Raw genomic sequence first — 26,239 nt, 5'->3', positions numbered from 1 at the left:
TTTCATTGTCATAAACAATTCTCATTGGCGAGAGCTCGGGACTATTGTGATGCATGGTTATTTCCAGCTAAATATCTTGTTTTGTTCTATCTTGGTCCTGTTGATATTAGTGTTCATTTTGAAGACCCATTTTTATTTGTATAATAATGTCAATACAGTAATATAAATAGTTTAAGAAAGGAAGAGATTAATAAATATGTTTATTGTTATCAGCCAATAGTGTATGCTGCATCCTTACAGAAGTTTTTAAACACTAAAAATTAGGAATGGACCAGATCAATATTTTCTATAAAGTCTGTAATATCTAGTGAAAAATGCTGCTATTTGCTTACATTTAATGGATGTACTTAATATATATCCTAGTTTTATAAAGTAATTGTCTAAATATATAATTCAATTTATAAGACTATACCCATTGCAGTCCTCTGGTTACACACCACATTAATTAAGAAAATTAATGAACCATTCAGATTTTTCATGAAAGATTTGTAATTTTACATCGAGTTGGAAGAATATTAGTTATTGGCACAGGAAATTTTATATGAGTACTTATCAGTAACAGCAAAAATTTAATATAGTTTGATCTGTATTAAAAAGTTTACTAAACTCTGTGGTGTAACAGTCTTTTGAGGGCTTATCAGGCAGGTTTTGACATATAGTCAGTGCATCAAGTCCTTTTGCAGCTGTTATCTGACTCTCTAGGCTGGGATCAACCACTATTTCTATCAAGTGGCTATCCGATGAAGAATCAAGAAAATCCTCTGCAATCACCTGGTTGCATACATTAACAAAAGCAGTGAATGAACAGAATAAGTTCATGGAATTTTTGTCATTTAATTAGTGGCAGATTAATGACCTTCTCTTGCAGAGGCTGAGTAATTTATTTTTTCTAACTGTTGCCTACTACATTCACTTAAGGTTTATCATTACTTTAAGAAATTAAGGTTAATTATACTTAATTTTAGATGTTAAGCAGAAGGGCTGTTACCTTCAATGCTGATGATTTATAGTTCTAGACATTTTGTTGAGGGAGTGATCACTTCATTTCAGCTACAAAGGTGGACCATCACCTTTTTAGACATGTAAAGGGGGTGATCAATTCATTTTAGGCAACACAGGATGGCTATTAGTTCTGTGTTAATTGATGACTTGTTGCTTCGGAATGTTTAGATGAGCAATTGCACCCTCCATTATCCCACTAATCCACCAACACATTATAACATTTAGAATATCGATTATCAGAATTGGTACATTTTACATTAGAGTTCAATATCAGCCCATCCCTAAAATGCACAAAATTTTAGGTGATTTCTGGTAAACATTGATTTTCCAAGTTTTATTTCTGTACTGCAGAACTCCAATTAAGTGAATATATGTTTGAAGGAACGATGACTACAAAACTTCTAATACAGAAAAGCATTGTAACATGTTTCATTGAGATGTAATAGTAAAGTGTAATGCAGCATGAAATCAGGACTCCAATACACCTACACACACTAATTCATTATTATTGTTATTTTTTAATGCAATGCTTTATTAAATATGCCAGTGTTTCTATGTCATTTCACCTTGTATTTCATGACGAGAAATTCATATTCAGTAGTGTGATATGTCAATAAATAGTACAATACACAACACTATGACCATGCAACTCATATTCAATAACTTGCTCAGAAGGGATAAACAAGATATATATATATAACAAGGAGTAGATTACATTTTTGAACATGAAAATTTGCTGTGCATGTGTGATAGCTATATATACACACACACACATACACATATATATGGCTATCACACATGCACAGCAAATTTTCATGTTAAAAAATGTAATCTACTCACAGAATGGTACTACTACTTCACAATGTTGTTTAGCAACCTTTAACTAAATGGCAAGTTTTTAAAAGGTAAAATTAACTTCATATAACCAAGAATATGATCGTGAGCCCAGCTGGGAATGTCTATTGACTCCAGTTCAAAAATTAATTGCATTGAATTGGTTAACACTCAACTTTACTGAATTCAACTGGAATAAATGAAATTCCTAATAAATGTACTAGAATGGATTTTGTACAATGCTGGAATTAATTGGAATGAGCATTTAAGGAAGTTATCAGACTGAAGAAACACATGACACATGACAGGGGTTTCACACCAAAGTGACAAGCACCATGATCATAAACTACATAATTTAAAATAGGCACTTCCCCTCTCTGGCCTGAAAGTAGGCATTCTCGGCACCCAAGAAACATGTGAAGCATGTCACATTGAAAGGTTGCATTTATTTCTAAAGGTTTTTCTAATTGACAAGTGTCACTTATTCCTTTGGTCTGAAAGCTCCCTAACTCACTTGGAAATTTGTGCCATATTTTCTGATAGATGAATTGCATTTAATCGAATTGGAAACAACTGTTCCTGTCAAACTGTACAATGCATTATATAACAAGTGTTTCAATGTGAAATGTTTTTCTGTACAATAATATGTTTCTATGCAGTACTTCAGATGGGGAAAAAATAAAACTGTTAATCATTCAATTATTTGTGCAATCAAATGTCAAAAAGTAAATATAACAACAAATTACTATATCTATACTCCGATTACACGTTTTAGTTTTTCAACACAGATCTGCTGAGCATAAGTTCATTGTAACTCTAAGCATGTTGTAATATTTTAAGTGCTGCAATCAATCATTGGTCGTCTTAGTATTTAGATATGGATTTTGCATCAACTTCAATATTTAAACGAGGTAATTACATTTAATTTATTTGATAAGAATACTAAATGATTCATTCCAGTTCATCAATTAGTTCCATTTCACTCACATTCATAACTGTATGCAACTGAATGTGGTACCTTATATCACCATTTGTAAGTTGCACTCTGTTTTTGAGACACTTCAATTAAGAGTAGTAGTTTTCCTGGAATTTCTCTCAAGGATGAAATCAGAAACAGAAGTGTTGATAAATGTGACAATGTTTCATATTTGTAAACTTGCAAACACCATGATAATAGTTTTGGATGAAACAAAGAGATTGAAGTAATGGTTAACATTTCTTTCTCCACCATTACTTGCATTAAATGGTCACTGGTCAGTGACAAACGGTAAGGTACGTAACTTTCAGACTGAAGTGACAAGTGGCATAAAAAGACAAACTACACACACCAAAATTGGCACTTTTTCCTCCAGTGTGTAGAGAATTCACTGTTCATGTGCTACCAATGGTATTGAGAAAAAGGACCAGCCTGAGTGACACGCAAGGAACAAGCAACATTTGCAGCTTGTTGTGTCACTGGCACGAAATATTTAATTTATTTCTGAATGTTTGTTTCCAAGTGTCATTTGTCACTTTGGTCTGAAAGCTCCCCAAGTGCTCTAAAAAGTAGACTTCCAGTGTTTTCAAATTTCAGTCACACCCCATTCATCCATCCAATTCTGGGTTTTAAAAAAGTGCAGCACATACTGAGTATAACTGAGTTCACTGCAGTAAACCAATGGACCATATTAGTGGTGACATTACAAGCAGACAACTGAGCAAACAAACCTGCCATGTGCTGTTTCTCCATGTGACAGCATTGGATTTTCCATGCAAAGGGTAACGTTTACAATTGTGAAAGCAGTTCTGAAACAAAATTACGATGTGTATCACACATCAATGTAAGGATATTTCTAAGAATATGTTTATACATTACACTTATCTTACAAAGGATGAGGTAAAAAATTAACTGGAATAAGGAAATCATGAATTTTAAAATGAAAATCGAATCATCTGGTACTGCGATGGCTCTGGTTCCCAGGTCGGATGCCGGTTAGGAGCATTGCTTTATTTGATTTCTTACTCCAGTTATTCTTTACCATATCTTATGTAAGGTATGTGTAATATATCGATGTATTCTACGAAATTTCATCTTTACATTGATGTATAATTCACACAACAAATTTGTTCCATAACTGCTGCCACAATTTTAAGATACCTCTTATTCACTTATCTGCTCATGACGTCACCACTAATATGATCCATTAGTTCAAATAGAGTGCTTAAAAACTAATGGGTACTGGAACCAATAGAAACATTTCCAGCTGAAAGGAAAACTAAATTGTTCATCAGACATCAGAACTTTATAATGAAGCTGAGTGCAAGCATTGTCATCCTTACAACTATAAATATGGTTTCACAAGTTCGGCTCACAACTCAGTCCCTGAGCTCCTACCCCTGGCAAATTTTACGTGAAACAAAGAAGAAAGGATAGAACAGGGATTGGGGGAAGGAGGATGCTTGTGGCTTGTAAACTGCAATCATGTTTTAGTGATGACTGTGGTGGTGGAAAAATATCTACTTCCATGCTGTACATTCAACAGGTTTGGGGGCGGCAGTCCGGGTGAAGTGTCTGTTAAGAAACAAGCTTCCCCATTCTTCAACGATCTTCAACACAGCTGTGGATGAACACATGCATGCACAGATGAATGGTCATTGTCGAAGATGCTCTCTCTCACTATATAATTTAGTTTTCCCAATGAATGGACTATGAGGTTTCGGTGTCCTGCAAAACACAACAATGGTATAATTAGATATCATGCAATCACAATTTCAATACTTGTTTTAACTGTACAGCATTTGATATTCTTAAACCACCTAAAAAAGCATGCAGTTATGTAAAATTAGAACCATAGTAACAAATCAAGCTTGCATGCTAGTGATGAGAATATTCACTCAGTACTTTATCATGTAGAATCTTTGTTCACAAGTATAGCTAGGATTGGACTACGTAACAATAGGAATCAAATGAGGAAATGGTTGATCTCAATATGTAAAGCTCACTGTAGAAAATGGGTAGGCAACACTTCACCATTTACAAGTAACAATATTTGTTACCATATTTAGGTTTCAATGCTATGAACGAATCAATTAGTGTATAACAAAATTTGCATTTTGCATCATGGTTAGAGACTACCTTAATTTTTCATAAAAATGATTATTAAAGCACTTTTTGATGATAATATTCTTGAAATTATTTTATCTCAATTAACTTTGAGTAGGGAGTTAAGTGTGCTATGATGTACTCCAATACCCATAAGACACAATCTGACAAATGGATTTTAGTGTGCATACTTTTTCATTATATATACACTCATTGAACCCAGAAGGAAAGGTCCAATTTGAACGTCATTTCGTACACGTGTGTACCTTCAATATGTATGTAAATGATTTGAGTTGCAATAATTTGTAACATATAGAATGGCCGCCACAGTGCATTAGTTGTGCAACCACGTGAAAGTATTATCAGGCCTGATATCGTTCATAAGGCATGTGTGGAGCGTCAGACAGTAGTCAACACCGTGAGAGGTGATCAACACAGAGAATACCTCGTAGACACATCAGAGAGTGTTACCAGCACTTGACGAAGTTCGAAAGGGGCCATATTGGAAGTTTGCATGAAGCCGATTGGTCGAATCGTGCAATTGTCAGGCATCTCGGGCAGACAAAGTTCGAAAGGGGCCATATTGGAAGTTTGCATGAAGCCAATTGGTCGAATCGTGCAATTGTCAGGCATCTCGGGCATTCAGATGTCACAGTGGCCAGGTGTAGGCACCAATGGATACGTGAGGGCACCTACAGACATAGTGAAGGTTCCAGTTGACAAAGACTGGCCACACCAAGGGAGGATCGCAGTATTGTGCGCCAAGCATTTTGCAACCCCATCACATCTGCATCTGCTATCCGGACACACGTACAGGAAGGACTCTGTGCAACACCCTGTGTGACCCCACACCATTGGTCATAGACTGGCAGCAGCTGGACTACGAGTTCACTGTCCCATGCGGAGGCTGCTGTTAACACCAGAACACAAATGACTGCATTTGGAGTGTTGCCGTAACTGGGCATGGACTGCTAATGACAGTGACGAGTGGTGTTGCATTATGTTCAGCGATGAATCTCAGTTCTGCATTACCAGGGATGACCACCGTGTGCGAGTATGGTGGCACCGAGGGGAGAGGACACATCCTGCCAATGCTCTGGAGAGACACACTGGCATTACCCCTGCCATCATGGTGTGGGGAGACATTGGGTATGACTTCAGATCACCTCTGGTAGTTATGGGGATTCTGACGGCACAGTGCTACGTTACGGACATCCTGCATCCTCATGTGTTATCCCTCTTGAGACAGCATCCTGGTACAGTCTTTCAACATGACAACACTCGTCCGCACACGGTACATGTGCCTATGGACTGTCTACATCATGTTGAGGTACTCCCGTGGCCAGCAAGATCCCCTCCTCTGTCCCCGATAGAACATGTAAGGTATCAGCTCAGTCGTCAACTCCGATCCACTGCTGATTTGCAGGATATCAAGGGCCAGTTACGACTGTGGGCCGACTTGCCTTGGAAGAGGATACAAAGGCTCTACGACTCCATTCCAAATCGAATCTGTGCATGTATCAAGACCCAAGGGGGTGCTACATCCTACAGACATGGGGTCAGGAGTATGCCCATAGTGCACACTATGTTGTCCATTTGATCTGATTTTGTAATCATTGCAATACAGTCACATAACTTGTCAACAGGTGCAGTTTCATATAATTTCCACCACTCCTTCTAGGTGCTTAATTTTTTTTGGTCAATGAGTGTATATGTGATGTTTGGTGAAATGAGCAATCTTTATCAAGAAGTTTTTTTATTTAAATTTTCTCAAATTTACCCATTAATGTCTATTTTTCTTCATTATATCTGCACGTTGGTTCTGGGGATTTAATATATTAAATATACTTTCTTTTAGAATCAGGATTCCCACTAATTTTCCAAAACCAATTTCCCTGACCTTCCCAGGTACTTTTCGGTACCTTTACAGATCACTCTATAATGACTTAACATACTAATAAAGACGTGTTATGTCTTCAATGTTGCATGTTAATCAAACAAATGAAGTTTATTCAAAAATGTTTAAAGCTAACGAGGAAAAATAAAATAATATTTTTACACAAAATATTCTCCAAACCAGTTACGAGGAAAAAAAGTGTTTCCAATAGGCCTGAGCCGATATCACCTTGAACCAATACCAATACCGATTCACAAGGTACAGTTTTTCACAATTTCCATGCAAAATAAATGGAATGTTTGAATTTTGGATAACTTCCAGGAACCGCAAAAGTGTCACCCAGCATTATTTGTGAACCCTGCAAAAGACTAAAATGCCAGAAAAGTATCAGCCAGTATTGTTAAATGGTAAGTTTCCGATACTGAACTGATACATAGCACTTGTATCGGCTCATCCCTAGTTTTCAGTTTTCAACCCTAGCAAGCAAAAGAAGTATTTAATTTCCCCAACTTTTTCAGCATTTCCAGGTCAATGGAAACTCTGTGTTTGCAAGTTTTAGATGCATAAGTGCTCCAAAATGTAATCTCTGAGGGGAGCTACTTGAAAGGGATAGTACCGAACTCTTATCTAGAAAGCAGCGACGAGACTCAAAATGCCACCCAATGAAAAGTCACTTGGTAAACCCTCAAACAGATGCTGCACCAGAAAGTTGAGTTTAAGATGCACAAGAAGTGTATACATGCAGGCACATCAACAAGACCCCATTTTACAAATATATAGACAATATGAACACTTGTATGCACTTTGAAACATGAAATATATGCACATTGATATGCATGCAGTTTATACATATATTTTTACATGCAGAGTGAAACATGCAGAGAGAAAAGGTAAGAAACAGCAAAAAGTAAATATGTGTTGTGGGTACCACTTGTACACACACACACACACACACATATATATATATATATATATAAAAATTACTACCATCACACAAAGATATAAAATTATATATTCTTACACTCTTATCACTAAACAATTCCTGTAATTAAAGTTGGATGTAACAAAGTCAGTCTTGTCATGGCTCTCCACAACTGACACCTAAAATTATATTACAGAAGGCACTGACTTATGCAAATTGTCTCTTATGCAACTTCTCCCTTCATCAAAATTTACATGTGTCAAGAATGGTAGATATTTTTATACTAGTTCAGTTAAAAAAAATTGTGGACTGACTGCCTTGTGTCGACACCAAAAATGCACTATCCACTTATCTGGCTGGACAATGTACAGCTAGAAGCATGTGCTCAGAATTTGCAGTTGTTTGGCATCAAGGGCAGTATACAAGAGTCCATGCACAGTAGTAGTGGTGGGCAGAAAAATGTCTTGGTTTGGACATTGTGCTAACATTGGGTCTTGCCAGAAATTAGATAAAAGTGAATAGAAAATGGAAATGCTGCAGCAAGTGTATGGGGAATATACCATGTTATTTAGTGCTGGGCTTATAAGTGGCATGCATGCTTGAGGGAGACATTTTGAAGGACGATGCACCTGTCAGTTGGCTGAAAATAGCAAGAAGAGGTAGGATGTGTGCTGCATGAAAATCAAATACAAACTGAGGAGGCCGACACATCTTGAAATGGCATGTCACGGCCATTACTCTCCTGTATTGCTTGGTCATCTAGCACTTGCATCAACCTCCACATTGTTTCTACCACCCCTTTAAACCATAAACCCATGGTGAATTAACTTACATATTTGAGGCACTCTAATTTCAGACAAGACTCTCTGATAGTGCATTGTTCAAATTGAGACATTTTCCCTCCACCACTAGCCATGTGCGCTGACTTGTAAACTGCTTTTGCTCCGAAACGACTCCAAAGTTATCATCCTGTGAACTGTATACTGTCCACACCTGTGGTTTCATTGGGGTATACACATGACAGCCAGCCCACAAACTTTCTTGACTGAACTGGTGTAAGTATATGTTCATTCCATGCTTATGTCATATTCACATATGATGAAGCTGCATATCTATATTGTACCTAATACTACAGAAGTATGTGAAGATAAATAAATACTCGTGCATGGTGAAACTCCCAGGTGAATGGGTGATATAAATACACAAACTTCCATTAAAATATTTTCTACATGTCAGGAGTAGGCTCCCCTCAAATAATTGATGTGATGCATGAAGGCGAAAAAAATGTGTACTTCAGTGTTCGAGCATGTTATAGAACATTTCAATATTGCTTGCATTATATTAATTTTTGTAACTACTTTGTAGAGAAGTCTCTTTCTTTCATTACCTGGTCTTATACTCCAGACTCAAAAACACTTTTCCTTCACATCAACCTTCTTTATGCACTTATTTACAAAATGTCTGACTGCAGTGGCTCAAACACACAACATTTTCACTAGCACAGCTAGATTTGTATTTGTAGTCCCTTTTGGCTTAATGGCGAGGCTGAATAATGATTAGATACATTTGATGGACATTTGCACCAAAATGCCTATGACCTGGGCAGGACTCAAATCTGGAACCTCAGTGGCATGACTGTACAAATAAGATGCCAACTTACAGTGCTCAGCCACCGAGGAACCAGATACTTATATCATCGTTTCTTCTTGTTCACTAAATGATTCATGTATTCTCATGCCATGCTATCATCCCACAAGAAAGAGGCAAAATTACAAAAAGGAAGCAAATGAAAAATGGAGTCTTCATACTAGTCATAGTCTTCTTTAATCTTGTTTTACCTTTACACTTGAGCATACCAAAAAGATAATAAAAGTAATAAAGTTGCATTTAGTATCTGCTCTAAAATTTATTTTTGAATCCTTTTTTGGTTTGTTTATTTACCATCAGATTGTGATGGGGAAGTGTAAGTGATGAAAGAACAAGTGGGTACAATTTCCTTGAGTGACAAGAGAAAAACCATGGAAAAAATTGTCAAGTGTGGGATACGAAGATTTGGAGACCTGATCTGAGAATCAGATATCAGACCCAGGATTCAAGATTCAGATATTGGACCAGGACTCTGATATCAGACAAGTTTTGAGCACCAAATTCAGGATCCACGGTTTGGATACTGAATCTTGGGATTCAGAGGACAAATCCCTGATCTGAGGCTTGGATACCAGATGTAGGATTTGATTGATTGAATTGTTTTTAAGTCTCATTTCATGCACAGACAGGCTAATCAGGACAGGGCCTACAGTTTAAAGTGGGATATGGACCACTGTGCAGTGTGCCTCCACTGGGTATCAAATACCGGGACCCCTTGATTACAAGATGACAACGATACAACTAAGCCATCAGAGATTCAAATTTGGATAATTCAGATTCAGATTTGAACACCCATCCTTAATATGCATGATCAACTACATATAAAAATTGAAGCTTGAATTCAAATTGAAACTGTGAAATGCCACCTGTGCAAACACACTAATCAAACAGAGTTACTAGAGTTTTTCCCCATAACTTCCTCCTTGCTCCGTGTATCTTACTACACACACACACACACACACACACATGAAATGTGGTAAACAACACAGTATTGTTTTTGGAATCAAAGTATGGTAAAAGTGCTGTAAAAAGTGCTCAGTACTGTAAAAAAACTCCCCATCTTTTTGCATTGTGAAATAAAGTATTAATTCTTATTTTTTAAATGCTTCCCCCTTTAGCAATGTTTTCCAGGTTTTCAAGCACTACCAAAATACACAATATACACAGTAGCGTGCCCAGGATTTTCGAAAGAGGATAGGTTACGTATACTTTTTCTTAGAAGTCCACCCTCATTTTGTCATATTTTCCTACCATTGATGTTCTTTTTTTTTAGGAATATTATGCCAAATGGGGGGGGGGGGGGTTAACCCCAAACAATCTTCCGTTGGGCACCCACTGAATATATACACTTACATGACAGGTCACTTTACACTAATCATTTGTGATTCAGCTTGAAAAAGCTCTGGAACATAAATCTCAACAGGAATAAAATGCCACTTTCAAAACAAGGATTAATGTATTACTTTGTACAGTCATGGATGCTTTTGGGTTGTAACAATCTTATTGACTTTCAACAGGTTTGTTTCAATCCAGAAGTGTCCATGACTGTACAGTGTACACATAACAGTGGTTGTGCAAACCTTTCAGACGAATATTGCTATGTATTGTGTTAAAGTATATATTTAGTAAATTCTTTGGTGCATGAAATGCTTGCTAACCATCCACATTTATTTGTAATGCAAGTGAATTCCAAGAATTGTAACATATGCAATTTATTTCTATCAATGATGATGATTTGCCATTATTGGCAACCTAACTGTGTTACAGTTAAATCTAAATCTTCCCCCACCACTATATTGAGGAAGATTGAGAGACCAATTAAAATAAAGATGAATCAAATTTTAACAGTAATTAACCATCTGTAAACTTTTCAAACTACCAATCTCTTGCAACTCCTGCATATTTGAGGATCTTCTTGTACATGATGCACATAAGTCTGCTGCGAGGCTGTTGTAACAATAAATTAACATGGATTATATTTTTTTAAATATCGATGCCACTACCAGTGACCCATTTGCATGGTAGAAGTTTTATCACTGACTGCATTTCACAACCACCAATTGGTACAGCATCATTAATTTTGTTCTTTTTATCAACTAGTGTCAGATGGTATTTAAAATACAAGGAATACTGATCTTTATATCAGATTTGGCAGTGGTGAGACATTCACACATCAGATGAGGTCTTCTATTACTATCAGAACCATACGCAAGAAAGTGATATGGTAAAGTGTGTCCTACCTGAACATAATGAGAAATATATTGCATAATAGAAAGAGAATAAAAAATAAATAAAAAGCTGTTCAAATTGGCTGATGAACAACATTATGAAAGACATGGTTCTTCATTTTAGAATCACTCTATAGTAAAAAAGAAAATGAAGAGAAAAGTGGAACTTTCAATAAATATTTGCTTCAATGTTTTTTATGTTGCACGTCGTAAGATTCCTAATATAATGGCTAGTTTTTATTCATTTTTGTTTGTTGTAAACTATATATTTCCAAGGCATTTTCCATATTCTAGTATGTATGGGTCCGAACACTAGAAATAATTTTAACAACACATACAAGATTGCTTGTCCTACCGTTGTGCCCAGTTTTTAATCAGTGGTCGGAAGTAGCATACTACTTGTAGCGGCGCTACTGAACCTAGCTACAAAATTTGTAGCTGTAGCTGTGCTACATTTCGAAAATTGTAGCTGTAGTGAAGCTACAAAATTCCTGTAGTTGTAGTGAAATTTTCGCTACAGCTACATTTCTGCTCAGAATTTTGACGTAAATTTTGAATGTAGCAACAGCATAAAAGAAATCGACAATAACACTTACTATTACATGGAAATACAGATAATCTAGATTATAAATATCTTGATATCACGCATTATAGATATTTGTGGAATTTATTTTTTTAGTATCTGAATAATTCTAATATCCAGATAACTAACTGACATATATGAATATATTCAGGCTAACAGCTACGTTTTTTTCAGCCACATCACTCAACATGCCTCGTTTGGGACACCTCCGGAACAAATCCTGTGGATATTCATGGTGTAAGAGACAGCAAAATGTCATTAATTACTGTGTAAAACACAAATTGCAGTGCAAAAGCGAGCAATCTGTTCTCCACTACAATGACAAAGCAATAGTGCCAGCAATCAATGACTCAGTATGTTAACAGCATTGATCATTGTCAGTATATGGGATCTCACCAGCACGAAATTATTGTTACAAGAACGGTAGACATACACTTTCTGGAATTACAATTATTTTTGTCATAATATTTTTTCACAAATTTTAAAATTACAATAAGTTTTGAACACTCGGGTTTACATGTCAGTTTCCTCAATATATTTTATGATATTGTAAAGAGTATGTACGGTTATTGATTTTCCTGCGGAAACGACAATTTTCTTTAGTTGATATACATTTTCCAAATGTATTTTTCCTACTTTTACCTCACTTTTCTGTAACTTTCACTAATCATGAAAATGAGGGGGAAAAGAAAGGGACCAGACCCTGCAGTGCGGGTGGAGACCAAAATGCCCCCTTATATTGTTGGTTTTGCATTACAGTCATTGAGAAACCTTTGTTCCATAATGTAAAGAGTATACAAAATTCCTCTTTATGCAAATTAATGTGAAACATTAGTGACACTGTAATTGAAGAAACCATTCAATAATCAATGGATTCCTATTTGTTGAGTATCAAGCAACTGTTTGTGACTCAAAAAAATGCCGACAATTTTAGAAATGTTCACAGTAGTCTACAGAATGTCTTACATAAACAGTACAATATCTGCAGTGGCACAAGAGTCTTCCTTTATAGCAAGTAGTGTCAGAGTCAAGGCGGAATAAGCCGGGACATGAATGAAAAGGAATGGACTGTCTGATAGCCTTGCATCAATGGTTATAAAATTAGAATTGCCAAATATGGCATACTGCATACTTCTGGAACCTGTCTCTTCCCAGAAACAAGCCATTCATTTGTGCAAAGACAAAACCGAAATTCTTGCAAATTTTGAAAAATCATCAATGTTATTTTCATAGGTTCTTATAGGTTCAAATTAAAATGTTTCATACCTCGAGGGGGGGTGGGGGTGGGGGCATGGCCCCTCCCTTGGGTATGGGCCTGCCATATGGTTATTTCAAGTTTTTGATGCAGAAGTAGTGGAAAAGTAGCGAAGTAGAGAGTAGCGAACAGGAGTAGCATAGGGCTACGTTTTGGTAAATGTAGCTGTAGCTGTAGCGAAGCTACATTCTTGGAAGAGTAGCGGTAGCTGTAGTGAAGCTACTTTCAAAATGTAGCGTTCTGATCACTGGTTTTACTCACCTACTTTATACAACCATATAAAAAATATTAATCAACACAAGTCCCTTTAGAATCTAATCGTTGGTGCTCTTCCCTTTGGTCCACATACTTCTGGGTTTGCTTTCCAATACAGACAGGTTTTCTGTGTTAATTGAGCACTGTTGATCTCAATAAGTAGTAAAAATGCAAATAATAAAAGTAAAAGGTGATAATCTCATACAATGGAAAACAGAACCTGCCAAGACTTGAACACTTTAAAGAGCATTTAATACAGAAGTAATACAGCAAGAAGCAACACCAAATAATATCATGCATTATAGCCAAGGAACAAGAAAAGATGTTACACAACAATCATACAAATACATAAGAAAAAGATAATTGTTTACAGAGACATTTCTGAAAAGTAAGCTACTTAAATTACAGACATTTCTGCAAAGTAAGCTACTTAAATGTCATGCATTTTCCCAATATATCCCCAAAACATACATGGATGCAATTACATTAACACTAACATGTGTTTTGTGAACATTACAAAGTGATAATTCATTACCTGCGAGCCTACGCTAATGCACTGTAACATTGTACTCTATTGTATTATAGTGTATACACAGTAATTTGTACTTGCATTCTTCTTTCTTGTACCAAAGAAATCATATCATATATTAATAAGGGCTCCCCTTTTTGCACAACGGATTTGCAACCCCTAACACCAAACATGACATCCCTAATCTACTCACATGTCAGGGAAGTGGTTTGTTGTTCTCAAGATTTTTTTCTTTTGACCTCACACATGAAGGATGAAGTTTAATCGAGTTGTGCAGATTAGTTGTGCAAGAATCAAGACCTGTTAATCAATGCTACATAAGTGTAATTTTTGTCACTGCCAACAGAGGATACATTATTTAAGAAAACAAGACTGCTATTTCAACATCAATATTTCAATTTTAAAAAATGGTTTCAGATGAAAATAAAAACAGATCCATCCAAAATATTAGAAGCTTCAAAAACTGTCCCAGAAACTCAAATAAATACGCACACAGCACAAGTCAACTGGTTCAGTTAATTATTTAACAAACAAATTGATTTTCAGAACACTTTTACTTACAACATACTCTTATAATTATTTTTAACATACATATTTAACTTTTTTGTGGGAAAAGTGTTATTACTACCTTGGTCAATATGGCTAAAAAATATGGTCAAAAAAGCATTGTGAAGCATGTAACATGAGGACTAAATTGTGACTATGGCATTGTAAAACACAATATGACAACCAAAAGACTTTATATATTAGAATATATCCTATTTTTCTATGTGGAAACAAGTGATTAAAAGTTTGTCACTGGTACTAAAATACTGCATAAAGTAGAACCCAATTTTTTGTCACTGGTACTAAAATACTGCATTAAGTAGAACCCAATTTTTTGTTGTCACTGAGTTACCTGTGAGAAATTGTCTTTGTCAGTGACACTGCAAGGAGATCTGTTGCCTTTGAAACTGGAGTTATATATTAGCTCATAATTTGGTAAACACAGATGTACTACATAGAAATTTGGCAAAACCAGCCTGGCTTGGTAGCTTAGCTGGTACCAGGGGCGTCACTACTCGGTGGGCGAGGGTGGGCTCTAGCACACCCGTCTGCCCACCCAAATAGAATAAATACATGATATATATTATTTAGATCACTAAAAAGAATTATTGTATATAAAGCACACAAAGCTACCTTAACAATTGAGTCGTTTATTTCAGAAACCCCTATCAACCACTTTTGGCGAAAATGACATTTTTACAATTTCATGTAGCCCTTATCAAGATGCATCATTTGATATAGAAACCACTCATACAACTGCATCCATAACACAGGTAAGTGGCCTTGAAATATCCCTTTACTGCAAAAAACCCTCAAGCGCTGCGACAGAGAGGCTTTCTGCAGTAAAGACATAACTTCAGTTGGCCAACTGATCAATCACATGATCCGTACAGTTGGCAATACTGCATTGTATCCAAGAACAAGTGTTCTCCCATGAAGTGGTGTGTTTAGCATTGTCGTGAATTCGGTGGTGTGCCTAAGGGGGGTCCTAATCCCCCCTCCCCCTTTAACCCAGCATTCCTGAAGAAAAGAACATCAATAGCAGGAAAAGGTAGCAAAATGTAACCCTCCACCACCCCCCCCCCTTTTCGAAAATCATGGGCACGACACTGTGAAATGTTGCCTGAACTAGGTTCCTCCTCAGCTACCCTCAGCAAAAGCCAGCAGGAAAGGTCCCCATAAACAGAAAGAAACTAAACGATATTCCTAAGTTGCTGGATTACACACAAGAATATGAGAACTTCTATGTCAACATTCTGATGTGGCCAACAGATGCTGAATGCTTTAACTTGAACTATGAGGAAGATTAGGACCGTTAATATACTACCTATTTTGTTATCTGAAAATGTGAATTTTTTATCTGTTAACGTGGAAGATTTTTTTTCTTTTAGCTCAAATAATTTGAATAATGATTATTCTGAAGAAAACAATACATTTATGTTTTCAACCTTTCTCATTTTCTTCATGCTCAATGTTATCTATTTCATGAATAAAAAAGAACAAAAGTATTATTTGTGATTCGTTGCGATTTTCTCCCTCCATCAAAAAATAATAATAAATGAGCATTATGAAATTGTGCAGACAATGGTGCAAAACAAATGTACAAAAGTGGTTTACTGCAGAAAACCCCTATGTGAAAATTGGAAAAATAATTATTTCCTCCCTACTAATTATCGGAAATCCTCAAAAACCACATAAAAGTGTTTAGACAAAGGGAATTAAGTTTGACGAATTTGTTTTACGGCACTCAAATATTATGTGGGACAATAGCTTACTTTTTTGTTGTTTTCTCACAAACGATATTTGTGGAGATAGGAGATTTCTGAAACAAACGATTCAATTGACTAACATAGCTCAGTTTTACTTCAAAAATTAAGAACATTTCTAGCAGTTCCACGGTTAGAATATAATGGAGTGCTTTTCGTCAATCGGTTTCCATTCTTGACAATTGTTGTTTTGTTCTCTTGTTTTTCTTGGATAATTTATTTTCCTTTGCTGAACTTTATTTGCAATTGATAAAATCTATTTTAACAGCCGTGGTTTATTCGCAACGTTCCATTCTTAGTGTGTGTACTCAAGTAGTTGGTGGAGTTCGTGGCATTGTTGTGTACGTATTATACCTGCATATATTTCTTTGCTTTCTTTTGGAGAAAATTCAGGTGTAAATGCTGTTTTCTGACTCCATCTGTGTGAAGATGAAATATCAATTGTCTGGTATAGTCATAGGTACCCATTCGGGGAGGCTGGGAACTTTCTGCACCCCCCCTATTCACGTAGAGGGACAGGTATTATATATATTTGCTATATAAAATACTGTTTATGCCAACCTTGCCTGCCCCCCAATTTATTGCAAGTTGCTGCCTCTTGTTTAGTGCAAGCAGATAAAGAGGGCTTAATATATCGGGTAAACAAGGTAACATATCCAATTAATTTAGACAAGTTAGTAAAAAGTCTAAACTTGACAATGCCATCCATAAAAGTCATTCTGATGCCAGTGTAGAAGAATTTGAAGATATTTCATCAGTTGAAGCTGAAAGTGATTCAGAAGGCAGGATCGAAGGAGACGAATCGGTAATTCTGCTGTTTCAAACTCTTTTTCCCAGTGATATTGCCAAAACTCCAATTTGCATTTTTATCATCCTAAAAACGCTGCCTACATTAACCGAAATTTTAACTCTGTCCTAGGGAGGAGCAAGTGGAGCTACTGCTCTAGGAACTGTCTTCTCGTGGTGCCAAAATGATTAAATTAGACTTTTAACACCCATAAAAAGAATGAGAAAACCTAAAAAATAAGGAAAATTATTGAATAAATTTGATTGAAATGGTTATTATGGAATTCTATTTAGTATTTCAGTAACCGCGACTAAATCATTTTTGGTAAATTACTTTTTTGAACATTATCGGTTCAAAATAATTTTTCCCCATCATTGCGTTGCTTATTTACAAGCTTCATTTGTTTTGGAAAAGCATAAGGAAGCTTATCTTTAACTGATGAAAGTGTATTTTGCTTTATTTTTATATATATATTTTTTACAAAATCCAGGAAATTTGTATGCCCAACTTTTTAACACTAATAAAAATTGCACACAAAATATTTGTAATAATTGCATTACAGGTTTGAATTTAAGTCATGAATAAGAATGCTCCAGTACAGCTCAATGTTGATTTGGGGACGGGGGAGAACCCTCATGAAAAATTCCTAGCTCTGGCCCTTGCCATGACCACTGAACCAGAGCCCACCTAAAAATATTTTATCCACCCTTGAGCCTACCCTGAGAAACATTTCTGGCGATGTCACTAGTTGGTAGAGCATTGTTACAATATGCCAGAGGCCCCGGTTCAAGTCCTGGTTGAGCATGCATTTTTCACTTAAATTTCTATGTAGTACATCTCCTGTATATGTGAAATCATAAGATAGTACATGCACTGTATATCTGAGTTACTTGCAAACTTTTCCCACCCATATATTAGCCTATTGTATTTGTAATATGTCTCCCCCATCACTTATAATTTCAGACCTATTGGAACAGCCATATATATGTATGTATGTGTTTGTGTGTGTGTGTGTGTGTGTAGCCTATATACATTTAAAAAACCCATGTGTGTGTGTGTGTGTACATCTTACTCTCCCTTCATTACTTCAAATGAATAACACAAAAAGATACCAAAAAAAAAGTCCAGTGTTCTCTATCAGAACCTAACCGTTTGTTATCCTGAATCCAACATTACAGAAAAAAAGTTGTTTTTTTTACCTACATGTGGAATCTTAACATATGTAATAAAACCTATTTATGCCTTACCTCCTTCACTATTTATTCTGTAAGTTACATTGTCAGCACCCAAAACTGCCAGTAAATAACATGACAGTCAAATGCAGTGTTTGATTACAGTAGATTTGCAAGTAAACTTATTCCGGCATGCACAGCAATAATTTTCAACATATTTTACTGTATGCACATACTTATTTATAAAATGTAATTCTCACATAAATAATACAATAGTATTATTTACATAAGTCCAACAAATATATTCATGCCTCTATATGTTGAAAAGCAATCCCATAATAACTTACAGCCTTACATTTAGTCTGTACACCATTACTTAATGTAATATAGAATAAGGCTCAGTTTAACCCTGAGAAACATTGAGGAAATTAATAGGAAACCAAAAACAACATTATGCATATGGTAATTGCATTGTGCACGGTAGCCAAGTAGTCACCATACTCGTAATATTAATCATTAATAATTTGATGGCGTTACAAAAGATAGATATGCATGAATAAACCACAGTGAACATACTTACGAAGGGTACAACCAGTGGCAAAGGTAATAGTAGGTGAATTTTCTATCACCATGTTTTATTTGCTCTGTTTTCTACTTCCATCATCACAATTCAATTTCTTAAAGCAACACAGGATGCAGAATAAAAACAATCAAACATAACACTGGACAATTTGCCTACTGTTACCTTATCCACCTATGGTACAAGAACCTTTCTGCACCATGTATATGTATAATTGTGTAATCCTCATCTTAGCAAACTTACCATGTAACTAACCTATTTGCCTTGGACAGATATGTAACTTTCTATCCTTCTCTTTCCATATCTTACGTTGTTCTACCTTTTGGGTTAACTGCGATGATGAGGATGAATGCTGAACTGATGAAATGGATGATGGACCAAACACAATGATACATACATGGCTTGCTCAGGGTTTCAACCTGACTTCATAGTGCATTTCACAATTATAACTAAAGACATATTTTTCCCCAATCGAAAGCAGTGTTATTTGCTGAGGGGGGAATTGTTCTTGAAATTTCTCCATAATTTTCTCCACCATCTGCCCTGTGTGTGTTTGTTCTTGAACACAAATACTAATCCCTAATCACCCTGCAATCGAATAACTACTAATTTTAGCTAACTTAATGACACAAGAACAACTTTAGAAAAACACATACATCTTTTAAACATCTCATTGCAAACCATAAAACATTATTTTGTCAATTTTAGAAAAAAAAAAGAAGTTTTTCCAAATATTTTATTCTGCTTACCTCATTTTCCATCAGTGTATCATCAGGGATATGGTAACTTCTTGGCCACCCTATACGTTATGTACAGTTCCTTATACTAGTTAACTGAACAGACCACTGCCTACACAAACTTTCACAAACAACTATAACTAAAAACAATAAAAAAAATAGGCACAAGAACAGATTTTCCTAATGTAAATAACCATTGGGTTCCTATCTGTTCTTAACAGTCCATACCAATTTGAAAAAAATAAATAAATAAGAAGGTACAACTTAAAACGAAATCTACCTTGTTTTTGTATCACCCTGCCATCAACTTTCTTCTTATATTTTTAGGTATTTCTATTATCAGTGTTGATAACAGTATGATGCAGTTACATATGCATATCCATACACAAATTTCACATAAAAATGAAATGCTACACCATTATTCAACACAAGAGTAAGATGTACAGATTGAAAACCTAATTTGCATTAAAACTGGTTGCTTGATTTCCTCAGCGTGATGGTTTATGCACAGAGCAGCATCAGCTTTTCTTCTTTTTTCCAACATAGACAACTTTCAGAAATTCCAGTTGTGTAACTTGAACCTGACAGAAAAACAAAGCTAAAGCTAGATAAATGCATTTGCTATGAGCTGTTAGAAACAATCTGCTAAGTCACCACGTGCTTTGATCACAGTCACATTGGGCTGCACACTGTTATTCAAACAGGTTTGCACACATGTTCATGCGTTATTAGTGGGGGTCAAAAATAGTAAATTTCATGCATATTGTACAATGTGATGTTTTTATTTGTATTTTTGTTATTTACTGTTCCTTTTCTAATGCTCTGGACTAATAGCGTTGATGAAGATGACTGATGATTAGATGAAATTGATGAAGGGACATTCACAAAGAAGATTCGTGTGGAGGCTGGAACTTGAACCCAGGAGAGTGGCAAGATCGAAAGTCAACCACTTAATGTGCTTGGCCACCGAGCTGGCTACTGTGTTTTTTTTGCATCATTTAGCTAATTTTTTATATTTTGTACTTTGCTCCATTAGAGGAATGCTGATGATTTTTTGAAAAACTCAACATGTTTGTGACTGAGATGCATAAAAAAATCCTATCTTCTATCAGCCCTGAGTACTTACTGCAGCAGAAATATCTTCTATTAGCTCAGAGAACTCACTGAAGTAGAAAAAAATCCAACACAACTCCGTTTTTCAAGTTTCATAATTCCCAACATGTTTTTCACATTTTCACATAATTTTCTTGGCTCTGCAAATACACTTTACATCAGCACAGTCTTACTGCAGGGAGAAGGGGTATTGGACTTGTCTTTTGCTTATTACTTAAAACTTGATGTATCTCAATGCAAATAATACCTTTGTATACCATACTTACGGCAGGACAAATAATTTATAAATAATTATAATAAATATATGTCAGATTGTTTAGTTTCCAATATTTTGGGAAATAATTCTTCAAGTTTGCAAAGAAATTACACAAAGAACTCCAAAGATTCAAGATTTCCCAATTAGTACACATCACAAATTAATAAGTGGATTCAATACACAAGGCTCACAACACAATGACAAACCTCTGGCTATCGAAAGGCTTGTTGTGCCAAGTTTAGAGTATAAACATTCATTGTGATCAGTAGTGGCCAGATATTGTGTGCCAAAACTGGTAGACAAGGCTTAGCATTAAGAGGCCTGTTGGGGAGCATCACCCCTCCATGCCTCAATACTCACCACCACTGATTATCATATTTCTTACACAATACTCCTTAAGTTCATTAATTATGTTTACAATATCATGCTCATTTACAATTAAAGAATGTTGACGAAGTACATATTTAGTTATGTTAATATTAGAAGAGAATATCATAATCTGTTTTGTCAAAGTGTAATTATAAGACATATACTCGTGCAAAAACTAATATTAATAAGCACAAACTATCACAACTTAATAAAAGAGTACACACTTATAAGTGTTTTTTATTACTTGAAAGTGATATTACACCATAATTTCCTAGGACTTTCTTAAGTCAAAAATATCAAGGTACTATAGACATGAATATATAATCCAATTACAAGGTCTTGCAATCTAGTCCCAAGCATCATGGTCCAAATACTCTGGGATATTATTGGCTTGAGACAGTCCAAGTAAATTAGAATGAAATTTCATTTTTAAGGAATGGAACTTATAAATGTAAACTGTTTTATTGTTTTGTAATAATCCTGACAGTACCTATGCACACTATTAAGAACATTGAATAAGCACAAAAAATATCTGCATAGGTATTACATCAGTATGCAGACAGTAAAGCATAGACAACAATTTTCAAGAATTAACAAACATGAATGAACAATACTTTACTTATTTTTGAACAAAATAAGTTCAACAAATTAGCAAAATGTACACCAACAGGGTGGCTACTCTAGGACCATGATAAAATTCAAGTATAATTCCTGGTTTTCAAGGCGAACTTTCCAAAAATTCAAGGTTACAAAAAGATGTTTTCTCTATTTCAACCTTATGTATTACCGCCTCTCAACATCCACACACAAATATCTTCATAATATAAAGGGTCTATGTGATCCCAACATCCAAAAATTATAATTCAATTAAACGGTATACGTAATATAATTAAAATATTTAATTTAAGGTGCCGAGTTTCTATTTACAATCAGAGGCGCAACCACAAATTTTTGTCTGAGCAGGCAGGGAGAAAGTGCCAGGATAAACGTACTAATACTACTACTACTAATAATAGTGTTAACATTATTATTATTATTATTATTGATTTGTTTTATTTTAATTCGCTTCTTGTGCCACGTTTGGCTAATTTGCGAAGATGGGGATGAGTGATATGATGAAATTGATGAATGGACAGTCACAAACATCCATGCCCAAGCCAGGATTCGAACCCGCCAGGATCAACATTGTTGTTGTTATTATTATTAGTAGTAGTAGTATCAAAGACGTTATTATCCTGGTAATTTATGCAAAAAGGGGGTAGAAGTTGGTGCTAAAGCATTTGTGTTCGAACAAACTATTTCAGTTATTTTTACTCCACACGGCACGGATCCCACTTCAAACTGTAGGTCCAGTCCAGATTAGCCTTCCTGTGCATAAAGTGGACTTAAAACCACAAATCAATCAATCAATTTTACATTTTTCATTTAGAGAGTTTGGCGCCCAGGGGCGACTCCTGAGTTGATAAGACTAAGAAAAGCAGAAACTGCGAGCGAAGCGAACAAGAAAATTTTACGAAAATAATTTTTATTTGCATAAAATGTGAATAGGATTTGGATTAGAAAAAGTTGTAATTTTACACGTCTGCGGAGAAAAATTCAAGTAGAATTCACGCATAATTTCCAGAATTCAAGGAATTCCTGGTGAGTAACCACCCTGACCAAGTATGATATTTCAGCAAGCATCAGGAATAATGTATTTAATTATACTACAAAAGCAATTACTCATCTTCACACAACTGTATTGTACTAATCGGAGCATTACCAGCTTAGGAAAGATTCTGAGGTGTAACGCTGGGGAAAATCAGGCGAAGTGCTTTTAAAAAGCTTGTAAGTATTTGTCATTGAAACTGTCTATGCTGCATCTAAATTGATAAAATTGCAGGATAGTTTCCACCATGACAACTCTTAGGCACTACATGACCTCAAAAAGTACATCTATTGTAACGACACACACAGATATGAATTGGGGGGATGGTAAGAAGAGAAACTGCTGTTTTCTGTAATGTAATGGGTCATTAAAAACCATAATATATCATTGTTGTACACCTAGTAAGTCTGTCTATTTAGGCTAATTGCAATGATACGATACATGACAAGTACAGGAAACTGATGAAGGGACATGCACATGCTCCCAGGCCTGTACTTGATCCAGAAACATCAGTGGTAAGTGAAATCACGAGATAAGTTCCAGAATGTTCATTATATTTTTGAAAAACCATAAATATCTTTAGTGCCTCTAAATGTTTCTTTAAAACTAATAGTTCACGTATAAAGGACCACAAGTATTTTGCCAATAAAAAAAATAATCTTCTCATACAATACCTTCAATACTTGTACGCCCACAATGCTAAAGAATATGTGAAACATGTTAAGTGTGCTGCACATTGCAGGTCTTCTCTGTTGGTCAAGTACATGGATTATACTTTGAGAAGACAAATGAAAAGAGGCATGAGGGTGGCAACAAGGTTAAGTCTTATCATGATGGTTTCTACAGGAGTGTGAAAAGTACCCAAAAATAAGGTTGTTTTATTTTGTCAGAAACTCTAACTTATACTGTACTTTTACCAAAAATACAAAATGAGTTGCTTGACATTTGTCTCAATTTATGGAAGATGAATGAAAGGTAAATTTCAGAGGCAGATCAAATGCAGGGAGAATGATGGGTAATGGAAAAGACACTGGAAACATTTGCAGAAAATATTCCTCTAAAACTTTGAAAACTTCAAAAAAAAGGTGTGCATCACATCTTTGCACATAAATGATTAATATACCACCTGATTCAAAGCTTCAGTGGGCTATAAGTGTAAAGCTGAAAACAACACAGTAAAACTGCCCAAAAAATATGAAACTTGTTTGGCATTCTGCAATGTGAATTCTAGTTTCTAGTTTTATTTTCACAATCTGCAACTAAATTTCATTCTGTTACTTCCAGCTTGAAAACTAGGCCACAGAAACACACACAACAATTTTGAATCAGCCTTATCAGTAACTTGAAATAAGACCTCACGGCTTCAAACAGCACACAACCAAACCTTAGCCTGACAATAATTACTGTGATGCATTTCAAATTTACCAATCAATCAACAAGAACAACAGAACAAGCCAATTATATATTGTAAGATATTGGAAGGCTATTCCTAGAACTTTGGAAATTAAAGTTCCATAATTTTTAAAATGACCTATAGAATTACTTGAATGTAAGCTTGATTTTTTCATAAATAACAAGTCTCTCATAGTTGTGAAAGCACAGGTTATTCAACCTAAAAGCATACCTTCAACTAAATTGTAATTATTATTTTTTAGTTCCGTGCCAGTAATTTGTGCTGTGTTGCTTAAGGGGTTCTCACTAGGTCATAGGAGTTATTTCTGGCAGACTCTGAACTGGTTTCAATCAGTTATCACTGCTAGTGCTCACTATTAAGTTCCTTTAAAACACACTTACGATGCATTTAAGTACTCGGGAAGGTACTGCTTTTGTGGATTTTTTTTCAGAATGATATTCTCTATGAAATGCCAACAGATATACATAGTCATGAACATGTCTAGCACATGTTGACAACCACAATAATTTATCAAAATATCTCTGTAGGCATACAAAGTTGGGGAGGGGTGTACTGTGTCTAGATGCAGGATAATTGGACCACTGTTTGTTTAAAGGCAACGGGGATGCCAATCCTTACCAAAATTCATCACCCCCAGTTCGTATCCCTACTGGAACACAATGACCGTGAATGCTGGTTCCAGCAAGACAGAACAACTTGACAAATTACTGTGGCCACTTAGGCTATGCTTTGTAAGTTTCTTGCAACCTGGATATTTTTAAAAGGATTGTAACCTGCCAGGTCTGAGAACTAATAACTCCAGACTTCTTGAGGAGTTACCTTTTGGTAGTAACCCCAGATAAAACAGAGAAACTGAAGATGAGCACCACTATACTGCAACACAGAAATGCTTGAAAACACAGTCAGAAATATGATGAAGCATTTCAAATATGCACAGAACAGAATGTGTTACTTCTGTAACTTAAAGAAGTGCACAACATTTATCTATCAATATCTATGGCCTACTTTTAGGTTGAACGCTCTTACAATTCAACACATCTACTGAAGTTACATGGAAAAACTAACAATCAAGTGCAACTGCACTTGTTATTTACAGCTGCCTGTCTATTGAGTTCATTCCTTCCTATCTCTGTTGTTATATGTGACCAGGTGCCAAGGCACTTATGTCAAAATAAAATACTGATTCTCTGTTCTATAATTTTGGGACAAGTAAAAAAAGGACTAAAGTGAATAAAATAACCATAAAGGAGCAAAATGCAGTAAAAAAAACTTAAAGCTTGTACAAATGTAGTAAAAAAAACCTGAAAAATGACCAATAAAACCACCCCAAAAGGTTAAAACTAAAAAAAATAGTCTTTAAAAAAATATAATTCTTCATCAACTTCCTCTAACCCTGTTTTTTACCTACCTAGGTACATTACAAAATCAGTTGTGACCCTAAATATTCAAGTGGACATTACTCAAGTGCTGAATTTAACTTATGGAGAATATTGCAAGTCAATAAATTACGTAAAGGAACAGCCATAAATGAGGAGAAACTACGAGCACATCCAACTGGTATATATTTATAAACAGACATAACTTCTCACACAAAAATGCTACAGCAACAATTTCTAT

The 26,239-nt window shown here is 35.4% G+C and overlaps 1 protein-coding gene across 4 annotated transcripts in view; it reads right to left on the bottom strand.

Moving 5' to 3' along the window:
- Window positions 1-2,401: 2,401 nt before the first annotated feature.
- The window catches only part of alph (protein phosphatase alphabet), a 100,438-nt gene continuing 76,600 nt past the window's right edge, over window positions 2,402-26,239 (bottom strand). For 3 of the 4 annotated variants that reach the window (XM_083118823.1, XM_083118820.1, XM_083118824.1), the window contains one exon: window positions 2,402-4,540. Coding sequence is in view for 2 of the 4 variants with exons in the window: in XM_083118824.1 (XP_082974950.1) it covers window positions 4,523-4,540 (18 nt within the window). In the remaining 2 variants the exon portion in view is untranslated. Of the gene's footprint in view, window positions 4,541-20,120; window positions 20,404-26,239 lie in introns of those variants that run through there. The other variant, XM_083118819.1, reaches the window with a different exon arrangement.

This window comes from Lepisma saccharinum, chromosome 3 (assembly GCF_977018435.1).
Source record: "Lepisma saccharinum chromosome 3, izLepSacc3.1, whole genome shotgun sequence".
Taxonomy (NCBI): domain Eukaryota; kingdom Metazoa; phylum Arthropoda; class Insecta; order Zygentoma; family Lepismatidae; genus Lepisma; species Lepisma saccharinum.
This window is presented reverse-complemented; position numbering and strand designations above follow the sequence as displayed.